The 26,679-nt window shown below is 42.1% G+C and overlaps 1 protein-coding gene across 4 annotated transcripts in view; it reads right to left on the bottom strand.

Moving 5' to 3' along the window:
* LOC140724922 (exocyst complex component 3-like) overlaps positions 1–26,679 on the bottom strand; it is a 75,907-nt gene that overhangs the window by 45,988 nt on the left and 3,240 nt on the right. For all 4 annotated transcript variants that reach the window (XM_073039728.1, XM_073039725.1, XM_073039726.1 and 1 more), the window contains 4 exons: positions 18,788–19,186; positions 11,172–11,570; positions 7,272–7,670; positions 2,590–3,232 (listed from right to left, as the gene is read on the bottom strand). In XM_073039728.1, coding sequence (XP_072895829.1) covers positions 2,590–3,232; positions 7,272–7,670; positions 11,172–11,570; positions 18,788–19,186 — 1,840 coding nt within the window. The remainder of the gene's footprint in view (positions 1–2,589; positions 3,233–7,271; positions 7,671–11,171; positions 11,571–18,787; positions 19,187–26,679) is intronic.

The raw sequence follows: 26,679 nt of genomic DNA, 5'->3' as shown, positions 1-26,679 counted from the left end.
TGCCTACTTTTGCATTAGGAGTACTGTCTGAAATTAGATTTGATGACATAGAGTTGAGTATGGCAAAGTAAAAAGGAAAGAGATGTGATCATCTTAGAAGAACAAAAATTGAAAAAAATATATATTTTTGTTCACTTAACAGCTACTTGGAAGATAAACCAATAGAAATTTTATCCTGAAGTTTATTTATTGAACCTGCAAGCATCCAAGTTTATTTTTTTGCAATGAGACCCAAAGGACAAATCATCTAAAAATTAGATGATGCAAGTTGTTCTTTACTTCCCCTATGGTTTTCCGCCTGATACCTATTATGATGAAAGAACATCAACTGTAAATATTAATGCTGATGCTCTCTACAAATATTATCTGACCTGAGTATTCTCAGATTTTTAAGTTTTTATTCAAGTTTCCAGCATCTGTAGTATTTTGATTTTGTAAACTAACAGTTGTAATTTTGTTATAATAAATAACCTGAGCCACAGCAGGCTGCAACTGTATTTCCAACCAAAGAGAGGATGGTTGACAGTAGAATTATTTCATCAAGCTTAGTGCTGTATTAGGACAAAATACTTTGATAACTATCTTCTCTAATCACACTTTCTTGGTAAAAGTAACAAGTTTTTATTGGGAAATATTGCTGTGTTTTCATTCAGAAATTTGATTCCTTTGAGTTATTTCACTTCCTTGTGTAATTGATTATTTGCTGAGAACATAATCAAATGCCTCAACGCACTTCCAGTTTATTGGGTGACAGTGTTAGCAGAAGGGCTCTGTACTCGTCAAAGCCCAAATGTTATAGGATTATGTTGCCCTCTGGAGCTCAAGCACAAAAAAGCTCAAGACTGTTACTTCAGTATAGCGCTGGCAAAGATATCTATTATCTGTTAGGTGGAGCATTAAACCTACACCCCATATACTCTTATGCAAATTATCCTATTACAACATTAAGTAGAACAGCTCAGGAATTAATAATATACATTGTCCTTGACCCATGCAGCTTGCTCAGAAAATGCTCACTAGAGTGTGCTGTGTGCATGCTGGTTGTCGGGTTCCCATAACAGTAATATCTCAAAGGTAAATTATTATTGTGAAATATTATGATATCTCATGTGGCCCTATAAAGTTCTTTCCTTTCACTGTCAGTAGACTGTGGAGCTTATTAAGCAAGCAAATGCAATGTTAAATACTGACATCCGGAAGCTAAATCCCTATTCCTTCACTGATCAGAATCAGGTTTAATATCACCAGCATATGTTGTGAAATTTGTTAACTCTGCGGCAGCAGTACAATGCAATACATAATAATAGAGAGAAAAAAACTGAATTAGATTAAATTAAATAAGTAGTGCCAAAAACAGAAATAAAATGTAGCGAGGTAGTGCTCATGAGTTCAATGTTCATTCAGAAATCGGATGGTAGAGGGGAAGAAGCTAGTCCTGAATCTTTGAGCATGTGCCCTCAGGCTTCTGCACCTTCTTCCTGATGGTATCAATGAGAAGAGGGCATGTCTTCTCATTGCTATCATCAGATAGGAAGTATAGAAGCCCTCCACCAGCAATCAAAGAAATGACGCTTTTCACAGATATTTGAACCACTCTCACTATAAAGCTTCTGAAAATATTATTCTCTAGTGAGATTAATTTTAAAAAAATTCTAAGCCACAATTGCTTATTTTGCTAATTTTATAACCTGAAGTATTTTATGTAGAATATAATTCCCTTAGAGACATATTTCAATTTGTGACAATTATTCGATGTATCTGGCTGTGAAGGCAGTTTGAAGGAAGTTGGGGATCCTTTGAATTGATACTGTCTGGCAACAAATGTTAGAGGAAAGATGAAAGCAATGTTTTCACAGATACCAGGGCTTGGAATTTATAGTAATAAAGACCTTTTGTTCTCCCAATATACTTTGGGCAATGGGCAGTAACTTTGGGATTTGGCATATATGTCACTTAACATTGCAAATCCTGAAGATGCTCTGAGTGAAGCAATGGGGATTGCATTTTTTGCAGCCATTACACTGAAATCATTTGGAATGATATGAATTTAAGCTTATTACAAGCTATTAATCCAAGAGAAATTTCAGGGTGAGATTTTAATGGCACACTAAACCACAACTACTGCTTTACTAATTATCAAGTCCAATAAACAAATAACATATGCGCATTGCAATTTCCTTACATGTGTATTTAAAATACATGGATGACTATAATAAAAACCTTATTTATAATATCTTAATAATCACACGTATTTGAAAATAATTATTTGGCAACCTCTATCATGATTTAAAAGTTAGGTAAGATATCACCTGGATTCTTGGCCGTGGGGATTATTTAATGTGATTGACTAATTAGTCAGTTTGGTGGCAATATAGCCACCAATTTCTCCTGAAATTGATGACTTATGCAATTGGATGTCAGAAGTGGGGAAGTTCTCACCATGTTGATTGGAAGATTTTGGTGTGGGTTTCCCTTCCCAGTCAGTGGAGCCTTTTTCAGGGTCAGGAGTGATAAGTGATAAGTGTCCCTTTCCTACTGATTGGAAATTTCCTATAACATCTAAAGAAAGCAAATTAGAAGGTACTCTACCTTTTGTAGGTGTGAATAATCCAGTTGAGTAGCGAATAAAGATCATTTGGTTCAAACTGTTTCTGTAGAATGCTTTCCAAATGAGAAGCTACAGTTTGGTGATAGCATTTCACGTACATGCTAAAAATATTGTAACTTTCTGGATAACATTTTTGTATAAAGTTCTTGACAGTTTTCAAGTCTTCAACAATAATTTCTTGTACGTCTGATAAATGCTGTGCCATCATGCAGGAACCCTTCTCCTTTGTACGTAAAGGCACATTATCTATCCTGTCTTTTACACTTCTGGTAACTGTTTCTCGCCACAGTTCTCGCCACTTTCGAGGCCTTCTGAAACACTCAATATCAGAAAGATTCTTTTGTTCTTGCCAATCTTTGTCAGCTGCTTCTTCCATTTCAACAACTTTCATTGTCCAGCACAAATAGTTACCATTTTCTTTAGCAATAGTTAGCGAATTGGCAACTATGTACATCATTTGTCCAACAAGTGCGTCACAGAGCAGGTTGAGATCTCGAACTTTAACCATATATTGCTGATCGTTTGTTGGCTTTCTGTCATTTAGCAACTCTTTTTCCATTTTATTTATGTTTTCATTTGCATCCAGTAACATTTTTTTTGTTATTAACTGGTTTATTTCCATTACTGCAAAATAATTCAACAGGATTAATTGTAAGTTGTTTGAAAGCATTACATTTAAAATGATTAACATAACTTTTATTTATTCATTCCAGTGGGTTTCAGAGTGTTTTGACCTAGAATTAAACAACTTTAAGGGCAAAAGAATTTCTAGTCACTTATGTTTTCAAATATGCACGTGAAAGATTACAACATAGATACACAAAATTAATGTTTTAGTGAGAGAGAGCTTGGACCAACTAGAGAAGCTTCCAAACTTGATGAAGATTTCTGGGGTACTTTAAGCTAGGGATAGTATGTGTCAGTTGAATTAACCTAATTTGAGTCATGCAAATATATAAATTAGAATCATGAAAAGACCATTAGGCCCTATAAGCCCACCCCACCTTTTAAAAGATCATAGCTGAGATTTTCCCAGAAGAAGCAACAGCCTTTATACAACCGGCCTGTCAACAATCCTCAGGAATTTGATGATTCAATCTAATCCCCTCTGATTCTTCATAGACACAAGCATAACTCTCGTCCTTTCCTCAAGACAACCAGGTACTAGTCGAATACTCCTTCTCAGAACTGCATTAACTTCCTTCTTTAAATATTGAGACTAATATTTTGCACAGTACCTTACTTCTCTATTCATTTTCCCAAGAGTAAATAACATCCTGTGAACTTTCTTAATTACTTGCTACAGAGGCATACTAGCTTTTTGCAAATCATATACTTTGATACACATAGACTGGCATCTCAGAGCCAAGCCATTTATAATGATAGTAAAATGTTGAAGCTTCAACACTGATCTCTCGAGCACACCAGGCTTTTCTTTTTCAATATTTCTCTTTCAATATTTTTATTAATTTCTACATAGAAGAATACTGAGTACAAGATATATATTATAAGTCAAAATAAGGATAAAATAATACCAAATACATTATATTTGAATCACACTTGCAATCTCATTACCCTATATTCATGTAAATTAAATTAAATCATAATATTGAAATGTGATAATTTTATTATATGAAAAAAAAAGAATGTAAGCCCACTACCAAGATCGAAGCTGTTTGGTAAATAAAGAAAAAAAGGAAAAAATCCTTATCATATAGTGAAATATATTATTAGCCAACATCTGTACTTTAAGAGCAAATCAAAGGTTTTGATAATAGTTCAGAAATGGTCCCCACAATGTTTGAAAGCCTTGACCAGATTCAGAAATCGAACAACGGATCTTCTCTAAATTTAAGCATGATATAACATCACGTAACCATTGAGCGTGAGTAGGCGGAATGACATCCTTTCATTTAAGCAAGAGCGCCATTCTAGCTATAAGAGAAATAAAAACCAAAATGTGCAGATCAGATGTCTCCAAAATAATATCTTTTCCTCCAATAATACCAAATAAGGCAGTCAAAGGGTTAGGCTTAAAATTTACTTTGAAAAGAACAGAGAAAGTTTGGAATACTTCTTTCCAGTATTTTTCAAGACTCGGACATGTCCAAAACTTATGAATTAGTGAAGCTTCTCCATTGTGATATCTATCACAATAGGGAGATATATCCGAATAAAAGCGAAGATAGCTTATCCTTGGTCATGTGGGCCCTATGGAGCACTTTAAATTGTAGGAGGTAGTGGCAGGCACATAACTTTGAGGTGTTAACCAATTAAAAAATTTCATTCCAAGTTTTTTCATTTAGAAAATACTTTGGTTTATTGAGATTTTTTCTTTCAAGTCCCATTTTTTCTAATTATTTTTTAAACTTTCTATGACCGATCTAGTTTTTAAAGAATTGGATAGATTGGGTATCAAACACTTCCAGGATCTGTTTGTTGGAGGAAGGGTCTTTTTGTTTGAACAATTGTCAGCTAAATATAGCTTACCAAAAACCCACTTTTTTTTCAATATCTACAAATTAGAGACTTTCTGCGATCTCAATTATATATATTTCCTAAAAGTCCCAATAAGAACTTATTAGATGTAATTTCTAATTTGAAACCTTTTCATAATGGCTCAATATCAAATATTTATGGCAGGTTGCTGGGAATGAGAAATGCTCCTTTAGTCAAAATTAAAAATCTTTGGGAACAAGATTTACAGACTTCAATTTCTGAGGAAACTTAGAATGAAATTTTTAAATTGGTTAACACACCAGGCTTCTCAAACAGAAAAGATGCATTTTTGCCTATATTCCAGTTTCCTGTGAGCCAGTCCATCTCCTATCCACACCGATATTGTGCTTCCTACACAATGTGCTTTAATACTCTGCAATAATCTTTGATGTGATAACTTATAAAATGACTTTGAAAACCCAAGTATGGTACATCTACCAGTTCCTCTTCATCCACAGCACAAAATTCCAGTTAACTGGACACTCTGTTAGATTAACTTGTATTTTTAAGAAGGATCTTGCTGTAATATATTTGATGATACCTTCTAAAAATTTCCTTGAATCGAATGTTAATCTTAACTATTCTGCATATGAGGTTTCTGCCTCCCTTTCCCTTCTACCAAAGGCATATGGACCAAACTTTATAAAGAGATTTTATAAAATACTGGTGTGCCTCACTTGGAGTATTGTGAGCAGTTTCGGGCTCCTTATCTTTGAAAGTGTGTACTGAAACTGGAGAGGGTTCAAAAGAGGATCATGAAAATGATTCCAGGATTGAATGGCTTGTCATATGAATAGTGTTTCATGGCTCTGAGCCTGTATTCATTAGAATTTAGAAGAATGAGGAATAACCTCATTGAAACCTATTGAATTGTGAAAGGTCTTGATAGAGTGGATGTGGAGATAATGTTTCCTATGATGAGAGAGTCTAAGACCAGAGGACACTGCCTCAGAGTGGAGGGGAGATGAGGAGGAATTTCTTTAGCCAGAGAGTGGTGAATCTGTGGAATTCTTTGCCACAGGCAGCTGTGGAGGCCCAGGCTTGAATGTATATTAAAGCCAAGTTTGATAGATTTTTGATTGGTCAGTCATGAAGGGATATAGGGAGAAGGCAGGAAATTGGGGCAGAGAGGAAAAGTGAATCAGCCATGATGAAATGGCAGGACAGACTCGATGGGCCAAATGGCCTTATTCTGCTCCTATATCTTATGGTGTTATGGTAAAACGTGAGCAAATCTGACCAGCCTGGTGAGTACCATAGTCAACATGCACTAATTAGTATGAAGGTCCTCTGTCCATGTTGTATCACTCTATGATTCTAATTCACTAAGCACTGTACCTGAGTCTAGTTAATGTATTTACCATGTATTCGCACGCCATCACTTTCTAACTTCATCCACCTCAGCTTTGAAACTACTTGTTTGTTCATCTTCAACAAGTTTACTTTCGGGGCCTTCCAATTATGGAAAAGTTTATAATTTATTTTAAATATTGGCCCAAATTATGCAGGCTGCATTGTTAACAAAACTATTGGTGATCACCATTGTTATTCCATAAGTGGAAATTACTTTGCAAGCATTTGCAACACGCACAAAATGCAGCATCTACGGAAATGAATAAAGAGTCGACCTTTCGGCTGAGACCCTTCTTCAGGACATGATGTGCGAGCATATGCCCTTTACCACTAGTCTCAAAAGAATTCTCAGTGATTCAGAACACGTCTACATGCTGCTCAGCAGATCTCTCCAAATGAACACGAGCTGGAGGACAGAAACTCAGGAAAATTTAAGTTCTCGGGGCAGTTGTACTGAACAGGTTGCTGGAGCCGTAGGCTGGCAGCCTCTACATCCTGATGGGTCTTAAAAGAAACGGCCTACACAATAATTAGCTAGGTTACTTTGAAATGGTGTAATTGTATCTGCTTCAACCATATGCTCTGACAACCTATTCCTTAAAGGCACCACCCTCTGCACAAAGAGGTTGTCTCTCAGGTGTCTTAAACCTTTCACCTCCCAACAGTTAGTTAACTGAAAGCACAATTGTAGCTGGGATGTTAAAACAAACCACAAGTCCGTGGATCCATTAATGCAGCTCTGTTTTTTTACCCACAAGGAACACAAAACACTTCAATGTGTGTTACCCCTAATTAAAGTCGGCATTTTTACCTGACAATGGAGACTTTGTGTTCTCAATTGACTTAACTTCTACGCATTCTTCTTCTTCTCTCAGGTTATGAGCTGTGTTTTCATTTGACATAACCTTTGTTACATCTTTGTCTGAAGATTTTGGAGGTGGGAAACTTAATTTCCTCTTACTTAATCGGTAAATGTTTCTGAACAATCCACTCTGTTCTTTTGGACTTTCATCAGGCGCTTTGGCCTCTGCATTGCTGCTGTTGTTCTTGCTGGTTCTGAAGGATCTTTGACTCATTTTATTTCTTCCGTCTTCAATATCTAAAGTATTACCAGCAGCCTGGCCTTGACCTGGTGAATCCATGGCACTGGGTAAATTGTCATTTAACTCCTTTTCCGTATTTAACATTGTCTTGCTTTTCGGAAGTACTTCTAAATACAATTAAAAAAAATCAGTGCCTTTTCTCTATATAGGAAAATAAAATGAAAATGTTATTAAAATATATCTGATAGTTTATTTATAGTAATATCTTTAAGTCATTCCATAAAGGCAACATCCTCTGCACAAGTTGTCCCTCGGGTCTCTTTTCAACCTTTCACCTCCCAGCTCCTGCGACTTTCCAGCTTGTCATGAAGAAAATGATACGAGATATGAACTTGCTTGAGGTACTGATGTATCTAGATAACCTCAGTGTTATCTAGGTGAAGGGTTAAAACTTCACCTTGGACAAGTGCCAGTTCTGCAAGACATCTGTCAGCCATGTTGGGTACATAGTCTTATGGGATAGAGTAGCTAAGGACCTACCTAAGATAGAGGCTGTGAGTGCTTTGTGCTCGTTCCTTGGGTCCTGCGGGTACTATCAGAGGTCCGTGAAGGACTACGTGAAAGCCAGCCAGCCTTTAAATCAGCTTCTGTGCGGTAACCCTCCCTCGGGGAGGGAAGGGAGGAGGACAAATGGAGAGGAGGGTAAAGATTAGCTTAGTCCTTTGGAGCAAGATGGGATACAAAATGTGAAGAGGCCTTTCAGTCACTGAGGCAGGTGCTGATACAAGGGCTTGTGCTGGCTTCTGCAGAACCCCAATTGGCGGCATTTTCTGCCTATGATTTCAACCTGAAGTACCGGCCGGGAAGTAGGAACATTGATGCTGGTGCCTTGTCCCGGCGTGCGCATGAAGGGCTGGACAGGGATGGAGAGTGGGAGAGCGTTCCTGCCCCGGGAGTGAAAGCCATTTGCCAATTTGCCATCACAGTGAAGGCAGACGGAAGGCAAGGGCAGGACTGAGTGGTAGATCAATTGGGAGCTCCTGATGGTGCCATTCCACAATTTCACTGTAACCTCACTGCTTTGCAGACAAACCAGTTACTGGAATTGAGTCCTGGGGAAGTGGCAGCTGCACAGTGAGATTACTCGGGCATCATTATCATTTGGTCAGCGGTCGAAAAAAGAGGCATGGCCCAAGTGGAGAAGACGAAACATGCTGCGGTGCCTCCATTACTGAGAGAATGGCCCAGACTGGAGTTGAGGAACCAGATCCTATAACGGGTCACGTCACCCCGAGACCAACCCCGGCATTCCCAGCTGGTTCTGCCTGAGAAGTATCGGAGGATTGTGTTGAAGTCACTTCATGATGATTGTGGCCATTTGGGAGTTGACAAGACCTATGGATTGCTCAGAGATCAGTTTTACTTGCCCCAAATGAAGCCGGAAGTCGCACGGTGCCGCAAGTCGTGTTTGTGATGTATACGGAGTAAAGCGCTACCTACGAGGGCAGCTCCACTGTCCCACGTTCAGAGTGCGAGGCCCCTTGACCTGGTGTGTAAGGATGTCCTGTCAATAGAGCCAGATGCCAGCAACATGGCGAATGTCTTAGACATCATGGACCACTACACCAGATATGGGCAAACCTTCCCTACCAAGAATCAGAGGGTTTTCACAGTGACCAAAGTTTCATAGGAGAAGTATTTTATTTACTTTGGCTTCCCCAGGTGGATACATAGTGATCAGGGACGGGATTTCGAGAGTAGGCTCATACATGAGTTACCGAGCATGCTTGGAGTCGAGAAGTCGAGGACTACGTCTGATCACCCACAGGGTGATCCCCAGACAGACAGGTTTAATCCAACCTTGCTAGACATGCTCAGAACCTTGGAGATCAGCAAAAAGAACAAGTGGAGTCAACATATAGGACATCTGGTCACAGCTACAACTCTACACAAAATGAAGCTACCAGGTACTCGCCATATTATCTGATATTTGGGCGCGAAGCGAGGTTGCCCATCGACCTTTTGTTTTGGGAGATCCACCACTGAAGACTTATCTGAAGTGTGTGTCTGATGTGAGGAGTTGAAAAAGGCTTATGAATTAGCTGAAGTTGTGGCTGTCAAGCAAAATCAAGGAAATAGGAAGAGTTATGATCAAAAGATTATGTTCTCCCAACTCATGCTGGGAGACCGAGTCCTCAAAGAATTTGGAGCTACCTGGGAAGCAGATGAAACAATGGTTTCCTCAGCTGTGCAAGTCTAGGGAAGAAAATCTGGCCCAGCCAAACATGTGAGATTGAGGCACGAGCTCCCTGTTTGTGTAGATGCTGTGTAATTCGCTACCCTGTTACAAATTAATGCCACAAAATAATGGACAATACATTGCATACGATTAAAGGAATTATATTTATGAATCTTAAGAGGTTAGTATAAAATAATGAAAGGGCCCATTCTAATTAAACAGTCAAATGTGCACAAGTTGGAACTCATCTTGAATTTCTCTGTCACTCACACACTGGGCTCTCGGTCAACGTGAAAGCACACACCACCTTCCGAACGTTGCTCGCAATCCACCTCGAACAAACGGGTCTCCCACTGGTTCATATGCTACGACTGGTTCTCCCCATTGTCATCTCTCTTCATCTCCTCTCATACAAAAGCCCAAGACCAAACTTATCGTCCCTCACCAAGAAAAACCTCCCGCTAATTGGATGGCAATATTCCACATCATCCTTGATCTTCAACAATAACCCAAACCGGCTGACAGCCTCACAAGCTTGGCGGGGATGGAGACCGTCTTCCCGAGAATTACGCAGCCCAGGAAACCAGGGTGTTTCAGCTGGAACAATTTTATATGTGATAAACACAATTTATATGTAATACGTACTGAACTACTAATAGCATTTGCAAATAATTCTGACATTGAAATCAGTAGAAAACTGAAATAGACGGTCAAAGCATGCTAGAGAAGTTTAATTACAAAATATCTGTTAAGTCATTCTTTGAAAAATTGCTTCTTTCTGGAACCAATCTTGATAGGTTCTTGATTAGCAAGGTGTCAAAGGTGATGGGGAGAAGGTAGGTGAATGGAGTTGACAGGGAGAATAAGTCAGCCATGATTGAATGTCTGAACATATTCAATTGGCTGAACAGCCTATTTCTGCTCTGAAGTCTTATGTGTACTGATGCACCATCAATAACTCATGCCGAGACTTAGGAAGTGAGATATCGGCTTTTATTGACTGAAGAACAACACTACATCCTGGGGAAAATGAGGGAGAGCAGCAGGCCACAGTCGCCTTTATACAGGGGTCTGTGGGAGGAGCCACAGGGGTAGTCAGCAGGGTCTTGGGAGGAGCCACAGGAGCAGTCAGACAGGTATATCTAGTTCACCACATGTACAACTTACTAACCCTAATTTGTTCCACTGGAATGTTGGAGGTAACTCATGCGTCATGGGGAGAATTGAACCCTGATCAGACAGATAGCACAGCAAAGTACACTAACTGTTATGCTACCATGCTAACAGAAGAGTTTAGTTTATCCATTAGTTTAATGACAGTAAAAGTGCCTCATATGAGAGATAAAACAACTGTAACGCAGCTGTTTCTTTGCAAGGACCACAAAACACTTCACTGTGTTTTACCCCTAATTAATGTCTATGTTTTTACCTGACAATGGAGACTTTGTGTTCTCAACTGTCTTATCTTCCACGCACTCTTCTTCTTCTCTCAGGTTATTAGTTGTGTTTTCATTTAACATAACCTTTGTTACATCTTTGTCTGAAGATTTTGGAGGTGTGAAACTAAGTCTCCTCTTACTTAATCGGTAAATGTTTCTGAACAATCCACTCTGTTCTTTTGGACTTTCATCAGACGCTTTGACCTCTGCATTGCTGCTGTTGTTCTCGCTGGTTCTGAAGGATCTTTGACTCATTGTATTTCTTCCATCTTCAATATCTGAAGTATTACCAGCAGCCTGGCCTTGACCTGGTGAATCCTTGGCACTGGGTAAATTGTCAATTAACTCCTTTTCCGTATTTGACATTGTCTTGCTTTTCGGAAGTACTTCTAAATACAATTTAAAAAAATCAGTGCCTTTTCTCTATTTAGGAAAATAAAATGAAAATTTTATTAAAATATACCTGATAGTTTATTTATAGTAATATCTTTAAGTCATTCAGTCAAAAATACTTTAAATGGACAATGATTACATTGAGATGGATTTGAAAATCCGTCAGTAGTCTGGTTCAGTCTAGAGGAAGCTCAATGTGATTGTTTTGGAGGCAAAGCTAGAAAGCAGGCTGTACATTTCAAATAAAAGCACACAAAATGCTGGAGGAGCTCAGCAGATCGGCAGCTTCCATGGAAATGACTAAACAGTCGACTTTTAGGGCCGAGACGCTTCTTCAGGACATTATCCACAAGCATGTGGTCTTTACCACAAGACTCAAAGCAACATAAGGATTCAGTACCTGTCTACATTCTGCACAGCAGACCTCTCCAAATGAACAAGAATTGGAAGAACTGAATGCAGGAAACAGGAAAATCACAGGTAACAGAGCAGTTGTACTGAACTTGTTGTTGGAGCTGTAGGCTGGCAGACTCTGGGTCCTGATCAGTTTAAATGACAAGGCTTACACAATAACTATATAACTTTTATATGTCGTTATTGTATCTGCTTTAACCGCATTCTCTGACAACCTATTCCATAAGGGCAACATCCTCTGCACAAATAAGTTGTCCCTCAAGTCCCTTTTAAATCTTTCACCTCCCAGCAATTAGTTAACTACAGGCACAATTGTTGCTGGAATGTTAAACAGAACCACAAGTCCATGGGTCTTGGGAAGGAGAACAGGTTTTATGACATTGCTACACTTGGTTATTTACACTTATTGGTGTGTAATGCCCTGGTTCATATTTTTCACTGTTATGCTGTAGGTATTTCATTTTGTGCTGTTCTGTGTGAGCTGATGGTAGTGTTGTTGTTGAAGATAAGAGATGAGATAAGGAGGGTTGGTTTCTCTGGTGAGGGACACTAAGGTTGGGCTTGGGATTTTTTAATGTTTTTTGAGAGAGATGGAGAGAGAAGATGCCAGAGAGAAGAGGTCGTAGGGTTGACCCGGAGTGGGACTGTGACTGAGGATCGGTGACGGGGAAACTGTGAACTCCAACTTGTGCACGTTAGGCTGTTTCGTTAAAATAGGCCCTTTTCTTTTTTGTTCTTTTCTTTACTAATCCTGAAGTCAAATTAAGAATTATAAAAATAAAACTTCTCATTGTATGCAGCGTACTGTTTGTTATTTCGTGGCGCTCATTTGTAACAGGATGACGAATTACCCAGCATCCACACAAACGGGGTTTGGGGTGGGCTCGTGTCTCAATCTCACAAGTTTGGTGGGGCCAGAGATTGTCTTCCCGAGACTCACGAAGCCAAGCAACCTAGGGTGTTTCTTTGTGGGTGTATCGTGTGGGACTGATTTCATTGGATGCTGTGCGATTGCCCTGAGCATTGACCCAGAGGGTCTGTGCTAAACTATTGTCCGGTAAAGTGATTACAATATGTGCAGGGGTTCAGTGGTGTTGCGAATCCACAGGGTTACTGGGAATGAATGTGTGTGTGTTGAGTGGGGTAGACATTCGTATTCCTGATGAATTGTTAACTCGGACTTTAAATACTGTTAAAGCCGTAGGAACGGTTACGATTGTGGAGTGGAGGTTTGACGAAATGGTAGTCCAAGACTTTGTTTTAGTCCAGACTAGTGCTGGCGTAACAATAGTACCAGGCAGTTCCACCATTGGGGTCCCAGGAGAAGGGGGGGCCATAGGCTGTCCATACTCTCCGGGTGTAGGAGGGTGAGCCAAATCGCTAGCTGAGTCTCCCGTAGCTGGGGGTGGAGACTTCAAAGACAGGTTGCTCTCGTTTCTGCGGAGCGAGGGAAAGGAGTGGTCTGATTTGAAATGTCTAATGAGTCCCCCAGCTAAGAGTGGGACTTCGGAGTTGGTATCAGCTCTTATCTCCCTGGAGAATAAATGGCCCAATGCCCAGGCAGAGGGTCCTAGCTATCAAAAGCTGAGAATGTTCTCTGGGGTGAAGACCCCCCCCCCCGGGGCGAAAAGGAGTACGAGACTTGGGTGGAGCAGACCTCTTGGTTGTTAGATGAGTGACAACGCTCTGATGACGTAAAAAGACAGCAAGTGGTTGAGAGTTTGAGGGGGCGGGCTGCCGACGTAGTGAGAGCTGTAAAGGCACAGAACCCCCTTGCCACTTCTGCAGCCTACATGCAAGCACTAGAGAAGGTGTTTAGTGTGATGGGAAGCCCAATACAGCTCATGATGGGGTTTCAGAACATGTGTCAAGAGAAGGGGGAGAAGCTTTCTGCCTACATCCTTCGGCTAGAGAGGCAGCTAAGTTGCTTGTGGTGCAGAGGGGTCATTCAGATGGCTGAGGTGCATCAATTAACAATGGACCAAAGAGTGAAAGGTGCCCAGTCCCAGAACCTGATCGCTTGGGGTCTCCGACTGTCTCGTAAGACGCGCCCCCCTCCCTCGTTTGTTGAACTGATCAGAGAAGTACGAGAGGAGGAGAATGCATTGGAGGCACAAGGAGGGCTCCGTCAGCAGGGTACAGTCCTCGGTAGTAGCCCCTGCTTTGAAATGACCATGGATAGCCCACCCTGGGGAGTGGTAAAGGAGATCGTGGCAGAGTTGAGAACTGAGGTGTCCTGGCTGTTATTAGTGGGTACGGTCCACCCCCAGGAGCTGATAGGGAGGCAGAACCCCTAAGGGGACAGACTACACAGAGGGCTGCTAGTGGCCGGGGTCACACGAGAAGGGGTGCAGCCAGTGTTGTCTGGTATAACTGTGGTGAAGAGGGGCTCTTCAGGTGGGAGTGTGAATGACGGGAAACCCCTCGGGGAGTGAGCCCCTGGGTACCTAAGCTGAGAGAAACATTGGGAAACTTAGAAGAGACTTAGTGAAGGGACAGCCTGTACTCGCAGGGGGAATACATTCCCAGCAATATGACAGGTACACCCTGAAGCAAAAAACCCTATTCTTGAAGGCTCAGTGGGGCCAAGCCCCAGGCATCGCTACCAATAGAGGGTATTTACGCCAGAGCCATACTCGACACTGGCTCGCAGGTCACTTTGCTTTACCGTTCGTTTTACATCCAGTATTTGACGTATTTACCATTGACGCCACTCACAGCACTACAGATCTGAGGTCTTAGTGCGAGTGATTATCCATATGATGGTTATTCGTCAGTGAAGCTGGAGCTTTTGGAAGCTGATGTGGGAGTGGCTGAGGTTCTTGATGCATTAGAGCTGGTTTGTCCAGACCCCATTGAGAAGGGTGGAGTTTCAATTCACGTGGGGACAAATACTCCTATTGTGAGGAGGCTAGTGGGAGCCTGCAAGGAGAAAGCTGGAGAGAGCTTTCTGAGAACATTGTCCGTTCACCCGGAGTTTCGAACTGCTTTTGAGGAAGTGCGCGGCCACACTGGGCCGGATAATGAGCCTAGACGAGGGACTGTGTGGTTCACCCAGTCAAAGCCAATTGTGTTATATGGCCTGGGGAAGTGGTGAGAGTGATGGGAAACCCCACATTTCCCAGAATGCCTGAGACTGAGGCTCTCTTGGTGGATGCTCCGGAACACCATGAAGAGGAATCAGGCTTACTCGTTGGGGTACTAGTGAGGCCCGAACTGCAGAAGCCCTCGGTTGTACAAGACAACAGGATGGCAGTAATTGTCAGGAACTCTACAAAGAGGGAGGTCACCTTCAAGCAGGGGATGCCCCTGGCGCACCTCTTGCAGGTGAAGGTCATGTCTAGTGTCCCAGCAAGACAAGCTGGGGAGAAACTCTCTTCGAAAAAGGAAAGTTGACTGCTGAGTCATTCAACTTTGAAGACTCCCTGGTACCTGCAGGTTGGAAGTGGAAGTTTTCAGAGAAGATATTGAAACTAGAAGGTGGCTTTTCTACTGACAAGTTTGATGTGGGTTGTTCGAAGAGCACTCCTCACGCTATCTGGGTAACTGAGGAAACCCTGTTCCGAGAGAGGTCGCGGCAATTGGCCCCTGCAGAGGTGGAAGCTGAAGGAAGCTGGGATCATCACTGAGTCCAGAAGCCCCCATGCATCCCGAATAGTAGTGGCCAGGAAGAAGAATGGGAAGGTACGGATGTGTGTGGACTGTAGGACTCTGAATAGGCACACCGGCCCAACCAGTACACTGTTCTGAGGATCGAAGACGCGTTGGCCTGTCTGAGTGGTGTGAAGTGGTTAAGTGTGCTGGATTTGACTAGTGGATATTACCAGAAGCACGTGAGGCTGACAAAGAGAAGACGGAACTTATATGTCCACTGGGATTGAGCTCCTGCGACTTTCCAGCTTGTCATGGAGAAAATGGTACGGGATATGAACTTGCTTGAGGTACTGGTGTATCTAGATAACCTCAGTGTTCGGGTCCACCTTGGAGGAACATGAAGCGAGGCTACTGAATGTGCTGGGACACCTGAAAGGTGAAGGGTTAAAACTTCACCTTGGACAAGTGCCAGTTCTGCAAGACATCTGTCAGCCATGTTGGGTACATAGTCTTATGGGATAGAGTAGCTAAGGACCTACCTAAGATAGAGGCTGTGAGTGCTTTGTGCTCGTTCCTTGGGTCCTGCGGGTACTATCAGAGGTCCGTGAAGGACTACGTGAAAGCCAGCCAGCCTTTAAATCAGCTTCTGTGCGGTAACCCTCCCTCGGGGAGGGAAGGGAGGAGGACAAATGGAGAGGAGGGTAAAGATTAGCTTAGTCCTTTGGAGCAAGATGGGATACAAAATGTGAAGAGGCCTTTCAGTCACTGAGGCAGGTGCTGATACAAGGGCTTGTGCTGGCTTCTGCAGAACCCCAATTGGCGGCATTTTCTGCCTATGATTTCAACCTGAAGTACCGGCCGGGAAGTAGGAACATTGATGCTGGTGCCTTGTCCCGGCGTGCGCATGAAGGGCTGGACAGGGATGGAGAGTGGGAGAGCGTTCCTGCCCCGGGAGTGAAAGCCATTTGCCAATTTGCCATCACAGTGAAGGCAGACGGAAGGCAAGGGCAGGACTGAGTGGTAGATCAATTGGGAGCTCCTGATGGTGCCATTCCACAATTTCACTGTAACCTCACTGCTTTGCAGACAAACCAGTTACTGGAATTGAGTCCTGGGGAAGTGACAGCTGCACAGTGAGATTACTCGGGCATCATTATCATTTGGTCAGCGGTCGAAAAAAAGGCATGGCCCAAGTGGAGAAGACGAAACATGCTGCGGTGCCTCCATTACTGAGAGAATGGCCCAGACTGGAGTTGAGGAACCAGATCCTATACCAGATCACGTCACCCCGAGACCAACCCTGGCATTCCCAGCTGGTTCTGCCTGAGAAGTATCGGAGGATTGTGTTGAAGTCACTTCATGATGATTGTGGCCATTTGGGAGTTGACAAGACCCATGTATTGCTCAGAGATCAGTTTTACTTGCCCCAAATGAAGCCGGAAGTCGCACGGTGCCGCAAGTCGTGTTTGTGATGTATACGGAGTAAAGCGCTACCTACGAGGGCAGCTCCACTGTCCCACGTTCAGAGAGCGAGGCCCCTTGACCTGGTGTGTAAGGATGTCCTGTCAATAGAGCCAGATGCCAGCAACGTGGCGAATGTCTTAGACATCATGGACCACTACACCAGATATGGGCAAACCTTCCCTACCAAGAATCAGAGGGTTTTCACAGTGACCAAAGTGTTATGGGAGAAGTATTTTATTTACTATGGCTTCCCCAGGTGGATACATAGTGATCAGGGACGGGATTTCGAGAGTAGGCTCATACATGAGTTACCGAGCATGCTTGGAGTCGAGAAGTTGAGGACTACGTCTGATCACCCACAGGGTGATCCCCAGACAGACAGGTTTAATCCAACCTTGCTAGACATGCTCAGAACCTTGGAGATCAGGAGAAGGAGTTGAAAAAGGCTTATGAATTAGCTGAAGTTGTGGCAGTCAAGCAAAATCAAGGAAATAAGAAGAGTTATGATCAAAAGGTTATGTTCTCCCAACTCATGCTGGGTGACCGAGTCCTCAAAGAATTTGGAGCTACCTGGGAAGCAGATGAAACAATGGTTTCCTCAGCTGTGCAAGTCTGGGGAAGACAATCTCTGGCCCAGCCAAACGTGTCAGATTGAGGCACGAGCTCCCTGTTTGTGTAGATGCTGCGTAATTCGCTACCCTGTTACAAATTAATGCCACAAAATAATGGACAATACATTGCATACGATTAAAGGAATTATATTTATGAATCTTAAGAGGTTAGTATAAAATAATGAAAGGGCCCATTCTAATTAAACAGTCAAATGTACACAAGTTGGAACTCATCTTGAATTTCTCTGTCACTCACACCCTGGGCCCTCGGTCAACGTGAAAGCACACACCACCTTCCGAACGTTGCTCGCAATTCACCTCGAACAAACGGGTCTCCCACTGGTTCATATGCTACGACTGGTTCTCCCCATTGTCGTCTCTCTTCATCTCCTCTCGTACAAAAGCCCAAGACCAAACTTATCGTCCCTCACCAAGAAAAACCTCCTGCTAATTGGATGGCAATATTCCACATCATCCTTGATCTTCAACAATAACCCAAACCGGCTGACAGCCTCACAAGCTTGGCGGGGATGGAGACCGTCTTCCCGAGAGTTACGCAGCCCAGGAAACCAGGGTGTTTCAGCTGGAACAATTTTATATGTGATAAACACAATTTATATGTAATACGTACTGAACTACTAATAGCATTTGCAAATAATTCTGACATTAAGTCATTCTTTGAAAAATTGCTTCTTTCTGGAACCAATCTTGATAGGTTCTTGATTAGCAAGGGTGTCAAAGGTGATGGGGAGAAGGTAGGTGAATGGAGATGAGAGGGAGAATAAGTCAGCCATGATTGAATGTCTGAACATATTCAATTGGCTGAATAGCCTATTTCTGCTCTGAAGTCTTATGTGTACAACTTACTAACCCTAATTTGTTCCACTGGAACGTTGGAGGCAACTCATGCAGTCGTGGGGAGAATTGAACCCTGATCAGACAGATAGCACAGCAAAGTACACTAACTGTTATGCTACCATGCTAACAGAAGAGTTTAGTTTATCCATTAGTTTAATGACAGTAAAAGTGCCTCATATGAGAGATAAAACAACTGTAATGCAGCTGTTTCTTTGCAAGGACCACAAAACACTTCACTGTGTTTTACCCCTAATTAATGTCTATGTTTTTACCTGACAATGGAGACTTTGTGTTCTCAACTGTCTTATCTTCCACGCACTCTTCTTCTTCTCTCAGGTTATTAGTTGTGTTTTCATTTAACATAACCTTTGTTACATCTTTGTCTGAAGATTTTGGAGGTGTGAAACTAAGTCTCCTCTTACTTAATCGGTAAATGTTTCTGAACAATCCACTCTGTTCTTTTGGACTTTCATCAGACGCTTTGACCTCTGCATTGCTGCTGTTGTTCTCGCTGGTTCTGAAGGATCTTTGACTCATTTTATTTCTTCCATCTTCAATATCTGAAGTATTACCAGCAGCCTGGCCTTGACCTGGTGAATCCTTGGCACTGGGTAAATTGTCATTTAACTCCTTTTCCGTATTTGACATTGTCTTGCTTTTCGGAAGTACTTCTAAATACAATTTAAAAAAATCAGTGCCTTTTCTCTATTTAGGAAAATAAAATGAAAATTTTATTAAAATATACCTGATAGTTTATTTATAGTAATATCTTTAAGTCATTCAGTCAAAAATACTTTAAATGGACAATGGTTACATTGAGATGGATTTGAAAATCCGTCAGTAGTCTGGTTCAGTGTAGAGGAAGCTCAATGTGATTGTTTTGGAGGCAAAGCTAGAAAGCAGGCTGTACATTTCAAAGAAAAGCACACAAAATGCTGGAGGAGCTCAGCAGATCGGCAGCTTCCATGGAAATGACTAAACAGTCGACATTTTGGGCCAAGATGCTTCTTCAGGACATTGTCCACGAGCATGTGGTCTTTGCCACAAGATTCAAAGCAACATAAGGATTCAGTACTTGTCTACATACTACACAGCAGACCTCTCCAAATGAACAAGAATTGGAAGAACTGAATGCAGGAAGATTACAGGTAACAGGGCGGTTGTACTGAACTTGTTGTTGGAGCTGTAGGCTGGCAGACTCTGGGTCCTGATCAGTTTAAATAACAAGGCTTACACAATAATTAAATGACTTTTATATGTCGTTATTGTATCTGCTTTAACCGCATTCTCTGACAACCTATTCCATAAGGGCAACATCCTCTGCACAAGTAAGTTGTCCCTCAAGTCCCTTTTAAATCTTTCACCTCCCAGCAATTAGTTAACTACAGGCACAATTGTTGCTGGAATGTTAAACAGAACCACAAGTCCATGGGTCTTGGGAAGGAGAACAGGTTTTATGACATTGCTACACTTGGTTATTTACACTTATTGGTGGAACAATTTTTTATGTGATAAACAATAATTTATACGCAACACTGAACTATTAACAGTATTTGCAAATAATTCTGGCATTGAAGCCAATAGAAAACTGAAATAGACAGTCAAAGCATATTAGAAAAATTTAATTACAGAATATCTATTAAGTCACTCCTTGAAAAATGCTTCTTTCTGGAACCAATCTCTGTATAGGTTGATTTGTTCTTGATTAGTAAGGTGTCAAAGGTTATGGGGAGAAGGTCGGCGAATGGGGTTGAGAGGGAGAATAAGTCAGCTATGATTGAATATCTGAGCATATTCAATTGGCTGAACAGCCTAATTCTACTCTGATGGTTTATGTGTACAACTTACTAACCCTAATTTGTTCCACTGGAACGTTGGAGGCAACTCACGCATCATGGGGTGAATAGAACCTTGATCATATAGACAGCACAGCAAAGACCACAAGACCATAAGATATAGGAGGAGAAGTAGGCCATTCGGCCCATTGAGTCTGTTCTGCCATTCAATCATGGGCTGATCTAATCCTTCCAGTCATTCCCACTCCCCTGCCTTCTCCCCATACCCTTTGATGCCCTAGCCAATCAAGAACCTATCTATCTCTGCCTTAATTATACCCAATGACTTGGTCTCCACAGCCGCACGTGGCAACAAATTCCACAGATTTACCACCCTCTGACTAAAGTAATTTTTCTGCACCTCTGCTCTAAATGCATGTCTTTCAATCCTGAAGTTGTGCCCTCTTGTCCTTGACTCCCCCACCATGGGAAATAGCTTTGCCATATCTAATCTGTTCAGGTCTTTTAACATTCAGAACATTTCCATGAGATCCCCCCTCATTCGCTTGAACTCCAGGGAATACAGCCCAAGAGCTGCTGGACATTCTTCATACAGGAACCCTTTCATTCCTGGAACCATTCTCGTGAAGCTTCTCTGAACCCTCTCCAATGTCAGTATATCCTTTCTAAAATAAGGAGCCCAAAACTGCACACAATACTCCAAGTGTGGTCTCACGAGTGTCTTATAGAGCCTCAACAACACATCCCTGCTCTTATATACCTCTAGAAATGAATGCCTTCTTCGCTACCAATTCAACCTGTAGATTAATCTTTAGCGTTTCTTGCACAAGGACTCCCAAGTCCCTTTGCATCTCTGCATTTTGAATTCTCTCCCCATCTAAATAATACATTACCCGTTTATTTCTTCCACCAACGTGCATGGCCATAAACTTTCCAAAATTGATTTTCATTTGCCATTTCTTTGCTTATTCCCCTAAATTATCTAAGTCTCTCCAAAGGCTCTCTGTTCCCTCAACACTACCCTCTCATCCAGCTATCTTTGTATCATTGGCAAATTTAGCCACAAATCCCATAGTCCAAATCATTGACATACATAAGAAGCAGAAATCTCAAAAACCGACCCCTGTGGAACTCCACTGGTAACTGGCAGCCAGCCAGAATAACCCTTATTCCCACTCTGTTTTCTGCTGATCAGCCAATGCTCCACCCACGCTAGTAACTTCCCTGTAATTCCATGGGCTCTCATCTTGCTAAGCAGCCTCATGTGTGGCACCTTGTCAAAGGCCTTCTGAAAATCCAAGTATACCACATCTACTGCATCTCCTTTGTCTACTTTGCTTGTAATTTCCTCAAGAAATTGCAGTAGGTTTGTCAGGCAGGATTTTCCTTTCAGGAAACCATGCTGGCTTTGGCCTGTCCTGTCATGTGCCTCCAGGTACTCTGTAATTTCATCCCTAACAATCTATTCCAACAACTTCCCAACCACTGATGTCAGGCTAACAGGTCTAGTACAATGCCAGAATCTATTGATACTTGAAAGATCATTCTCAATGCCTCCGCAGTCCATATAACCATATAACAATTACAGCATGGAAACAGGCCATCTCAGCCCTTCTAGTCCGTGGCGAACACGTACTCTCACCTAGTCTCACCGACCTGCACTCAGCCCATAACCCTCCATTCCTTTCCTGTCCATATACCTATCCAATTTTACTTTAAATGACTATACCGAACCTGCCTCTACCACTTCTACTGGAAGCTTGTTCCACACACCTACCACTCTCTGAGTAAAGAAATTCCCCCTTGTGTTACCCCTAAACTTTTGCCCCCTAACTCTCAACTCATGTCCTCTTGTTTGAATCCCCCCTACTCTCAATGGAAAAAGCCTATCCACATCAACTCTATCTATCCCGCTCATAATTTTAAATACCTCTATCAAGTCCCCCCTCAACCTTCTACACTCCAAAGAGTAAAGGCCTAACTTGTTTAACCTTCCTCTGTAACTTAGGTGCTGAAACCCAGGTAACCTTCTAGTAAATCTTCTCTGTACTCTCTCTATTTTGTTGACATCTTTCCTGTAATTCGGTGACCAGAACTGGACACAATACTCCAAATTCGGCCTTACCAATGCCTTGTACAATTTTAACATTACATCCCAACTCCTATACTCAATGCTCTGATTAAAAAGGCCAGCATACCAAAAGCTTTCTTCACCACCCGATCCACATGAGATTCCACCTTCAGGGAACTATGCACCATTATTCCTTGATCACTCTGTTCTACTGCATTCTTCAATGCCCTACCATTTACCATGTATATCCTATTTTGATTATTCCTACCAAAATGTAGCATCTCACACTTATGAGCATTAAACTCCATCTGCCATCTTTCAGCCCACTCTTCTAACTGGCCTAAATCTTTTTGCAAACTTTGAAAACCTACTTCATTATCCAGAATGCCACCTATCTTAGTATCATCTGCATACTCACTAATCCAATTTACCACCCCATCATCCAGATCATTAATGTATATGACAAACAACATTGGACCCAGTACAGATCCCCGAGGCACAACATTAGTTACCAGCCTCCAACCTGACAAACAGTTATCCACCAGTACTCTCTGGCATCTCCCATCCAGTCACTGTTGAATCCATTTTACTACTTCAATATTAATACCTAATGATTGAACCTTCCTAACTAACCTTCCTTACAGAACCTTGTCAAAGGCCTTACTGAAGTCCATATAGACAACATCCACTGCTTTACCATCGTCAACTTTCCTAGTAACCTCTTCAAAAAATTCAATAAGATTTGTCAAACATGACCTTCCACAGACAAATCCATGTTGACTGTTCCTAATGAGACCCTGTCTATCCAGATAATTATATATACCATCTCTAAGAATACTTTCCATTAATTTACCCACCACTGATATCAAACTTACGGGTCTGTAATTGCTAGGTTTACTCTTAGAACCCTTTTTAAACAATGGAACAACATGAGCAATACGTCAATCCTCTGGCACCATCCCCGGTTCTAATGACATTTTAAATATTTCTGTCAGAGCCCCTGCTATTTCTATACTAACTTCCCTCAACGTCTTTGGGAATATCCTGTCAGGACCCAGAGATTTATCCACTTTTATATTCCTAAAAAGCACCAGTACTTCCTCTTCTTTAATCGTCATAGTTTCCACAACTTCCCTACTTGTTTCCCTGACCTTGCACAATTCAATATCCTTCTCCTTAGTGAATACCGAAGGAAAGAAATTGTTCAAAATCTCCACCATCGCTTTTGGCTCCACACATAGCTGTCCATTCCAATTCTCTAAGGGACCAATTTTATCCCTCACTATCCTTTTGCTATTAATATAACTGTAGAGACCCTTTGGATTTATTTTCACCTTACTTGCCAAAGCAATCTCGTATCTTCTTTTAGCTTTTCTAATTTCTTTCTTAAGATTCTTTTTACATTCTTTATATTCCTCGAGCACCTCATTTACTCCATGCTGCCTATATTTATTGTAGATCTCTCTCTTTTTCCGAACCAAGTTTCCAATATCCCTTGAAAACCATGGCTCTCTCAAACTTTTAACCTTCCCTTTCAACCTAACAGGAACATAAAGATTCTGTACCCTCAAAATTTCACCTTTAAATGACCTCCATTTCTCTATTACATCCTTCCCATAAAACAAATTGTCCCAATCCACTCCTTCTAAATCCTTTCATATCTCCTCAAAGTTAACCTTTCTCCAATCAAAAATCTCAACCCTGGGTCCAGTCCTATCCTTCTCCATAATTATATGGCATTGTGATCACGGGACCCAAAGTTCTCCCCAACACATACCTCCACCACCTGACCTATCTCATTCCCTAACAGGAGATCCAACACTGCCCCTTCTCTAGTTGGTACCTCTATGTGTTGCTGCAAAAAACTATCCTGCACAAATTTTACAAACTCCAAACCATCCAGCCCTTTTACAGAATAGGCTTCCCAGTCTATGTGTGGAAAATTAAAATCTCCCACAATCACAACCCTGTGCTTACTACAAATATCTGCTATCTCCTTACAAATTTGCTCCTCCAATTCTCGCTCCCCATTAGGTGGTCTGTAATACACCCCTATAAGTTTACTACACCTTTCCCATTCCTCAATTCCACCAAAATAGTCTCCCTAGATGAGCCCTCTAATCTATCATGCCAGAGCACCGCTGTAATATTTTCTCTGACAAGCAAAGCAACACCTCCCCCTCTTGTCCCTCCAATTCTATCACACCTGAAGCAACAAAATCCAAGAATATTTAGTTGCCAATCACACTCCTCCTGTAACCATGTTTCACTAATAGCTACAACATCATATTTCCAGGTATCAATCCATGCTCTAAGCTCATCAACCTTTCTTACAATGTTCCTAACATTAAAATAAATGCATTTAAGAAATTCTCCACCTCTTCCTCTCTGTTTATCTTTAACAGTGCAAACAACTTTACTATCTTCTTTTTCATCCTTCTCCCATACATCTGTTCCTACACTCTGGTTCCCCTCCCCCCTGTATCTAGTTTAAATCCACTGAAGCCTCTCTAGCAAACCTACCTGCAAGAATATTTGTCCCCCTCCAGTTCAGATGTAAACCATCCCCCTGGAACAGGTTCCACCTTCCCTGGAAAACTGCCCAATTACCTATAAATCTGAAGCCCTCCCTCCTGCACCATGTCTTCAGCCACGTGTTGATCTGCGCTATCTTACTATTTCTAAACCCACCTGCACGTGGCACTGGTAGCAATCCTGAGATTGCTATCCTGGAGGTCCTGTCCTTTAACTTGGGGCCTAGCTCTCTAAACTCACCTTTCAGGACCTCCTCACTTTTCCTACCCACATCATTGGTCCCTACATGGACCATGACATCCGGCTGCTCACCCTCCCTCTTGAGAATACTGAGAACTTGATCCGAGATATCGCGAACCCTGGCACCAGGGAGGCAACAGACCATCTGGGATTCTCGATCTCTTCCACAGAACCTCCTATCTGTCCCCCTAACTATCAAATCCCCTATCACTACTGCTCTCCTCTTTTCCCTCCTTCCCTTCTGAGCTGAGGGTCCAGTCTCGGTGCCAGAGACGCAACCACTGCGACTTGTCCCTGGTAGGTTGTCCCCACCAACAGTATCCAAAACGGTATACTTACTGTTGATGGGAACAGCCCCAGGAGTGCTCTGCTCTTCCTGTCTATTCCCCTTCCCTCTCCTGACAGTCACCCAGCTACCTGTCTCCTGACTCTTAGGGGTGACTATCTCCCTGTAACTCCTGTTTATTTCTGCCTCTGCCTCCCGAATGATCCGAAGTTCATCCAGCTCCAGTTCCCTAACACGGTTTGTCAGGAGCTGCAGCTGGATGTACCTTTTGCAGGTGTAGTCATCAGGGACAGCTGTGCTCACCCTGACTTCCCACATACTGCAAACGGAGCACTCAACTGCCCTAACTGCTGTCTCCATTACCTACTTCTCATCTAATTAGATTAATTAAAGGAGCTTACCCGGCCTTACCTCACTTGGAGCAAGCTTGTCCTCAGCCTCTGCTCCCTTTTTAAAAATTCTCCCGCTGATCTCAGAGGCTGACTTTCATGCGCTTGCGCAGTCGTGCCCCGTTCAAACCTCGCCTCTGCCTGATTGAGCCAAAGCCGTCCCACTCTGCCTCAGTCCACTCCGACGATGGCCGTTGTATATGGTGGTCTTCTTTTTAAACCTTTGGCGCGCTACGTCTTTTTTCCCCAATCAGTTAAAAATAAACAGCTTCTCTCTGAGATGCCTTCACTTCTCGCCAGCTACTTCCTTTTGAACCCAAGGTGCATTCCATCAGGTCCAGGGGATTTATTGACCCTCAGACCATTAACTTTCTGAGCACCTTCTCAGTTGTAATTTTCACTGCACATACTTCACTTCCCTGACATTCTTGAATGTCCGGTATACTGCAGATGTCTTCCACTGTGAAGACTGATGCAAACTATGCATTCAGTTCCTCTGCCACCTCTGTGTCTCTCATTACAATATCTCCAGCGTCATTTTCTATTGGTCCTATATCTACCCTCAACTCTCTTTTACCCTTTATATACTTAAAAATCTTTTAGTATCTTCTTTGATATTAGTCACCAGCTTCCTTTCATAATTCATCTTTTTCTTTCTAATGACCTTCTTAGTTTCCTTCCGCAGGTTTTTAAAAGCTTTCCAATGCCCTATCTTCCCACTAGCTTTGGCTTCCTTGCATACCCTCTCTTTTACTTTGGCTCTGACTGCACTTGTCAGCCACGGTAATATCCTTCTTCCATTCGAAAATTTCTTATTATTTGGAAGCATATACACTAACTGTTATGC

This window comes from Hemitrygon akajei, chromosome 3, assembly GCF_048418815.1.
Source record: "Hemitrygon akajei chromosome 3, sHemAka1.3, whole genome shotgun sequence".
Classification (NCBI taxonomy): Eukaryota; Metazoa; Chordata; class Chondrichthyes; order Myliobatiformes; family Dasyatidae; genus Hemitrygon; species Hemitrygon akajei.
Note: the sequence above shows the minus strand (reverse complement) of the source record. Positions and strands in the feature narration are given on the sequence as shown.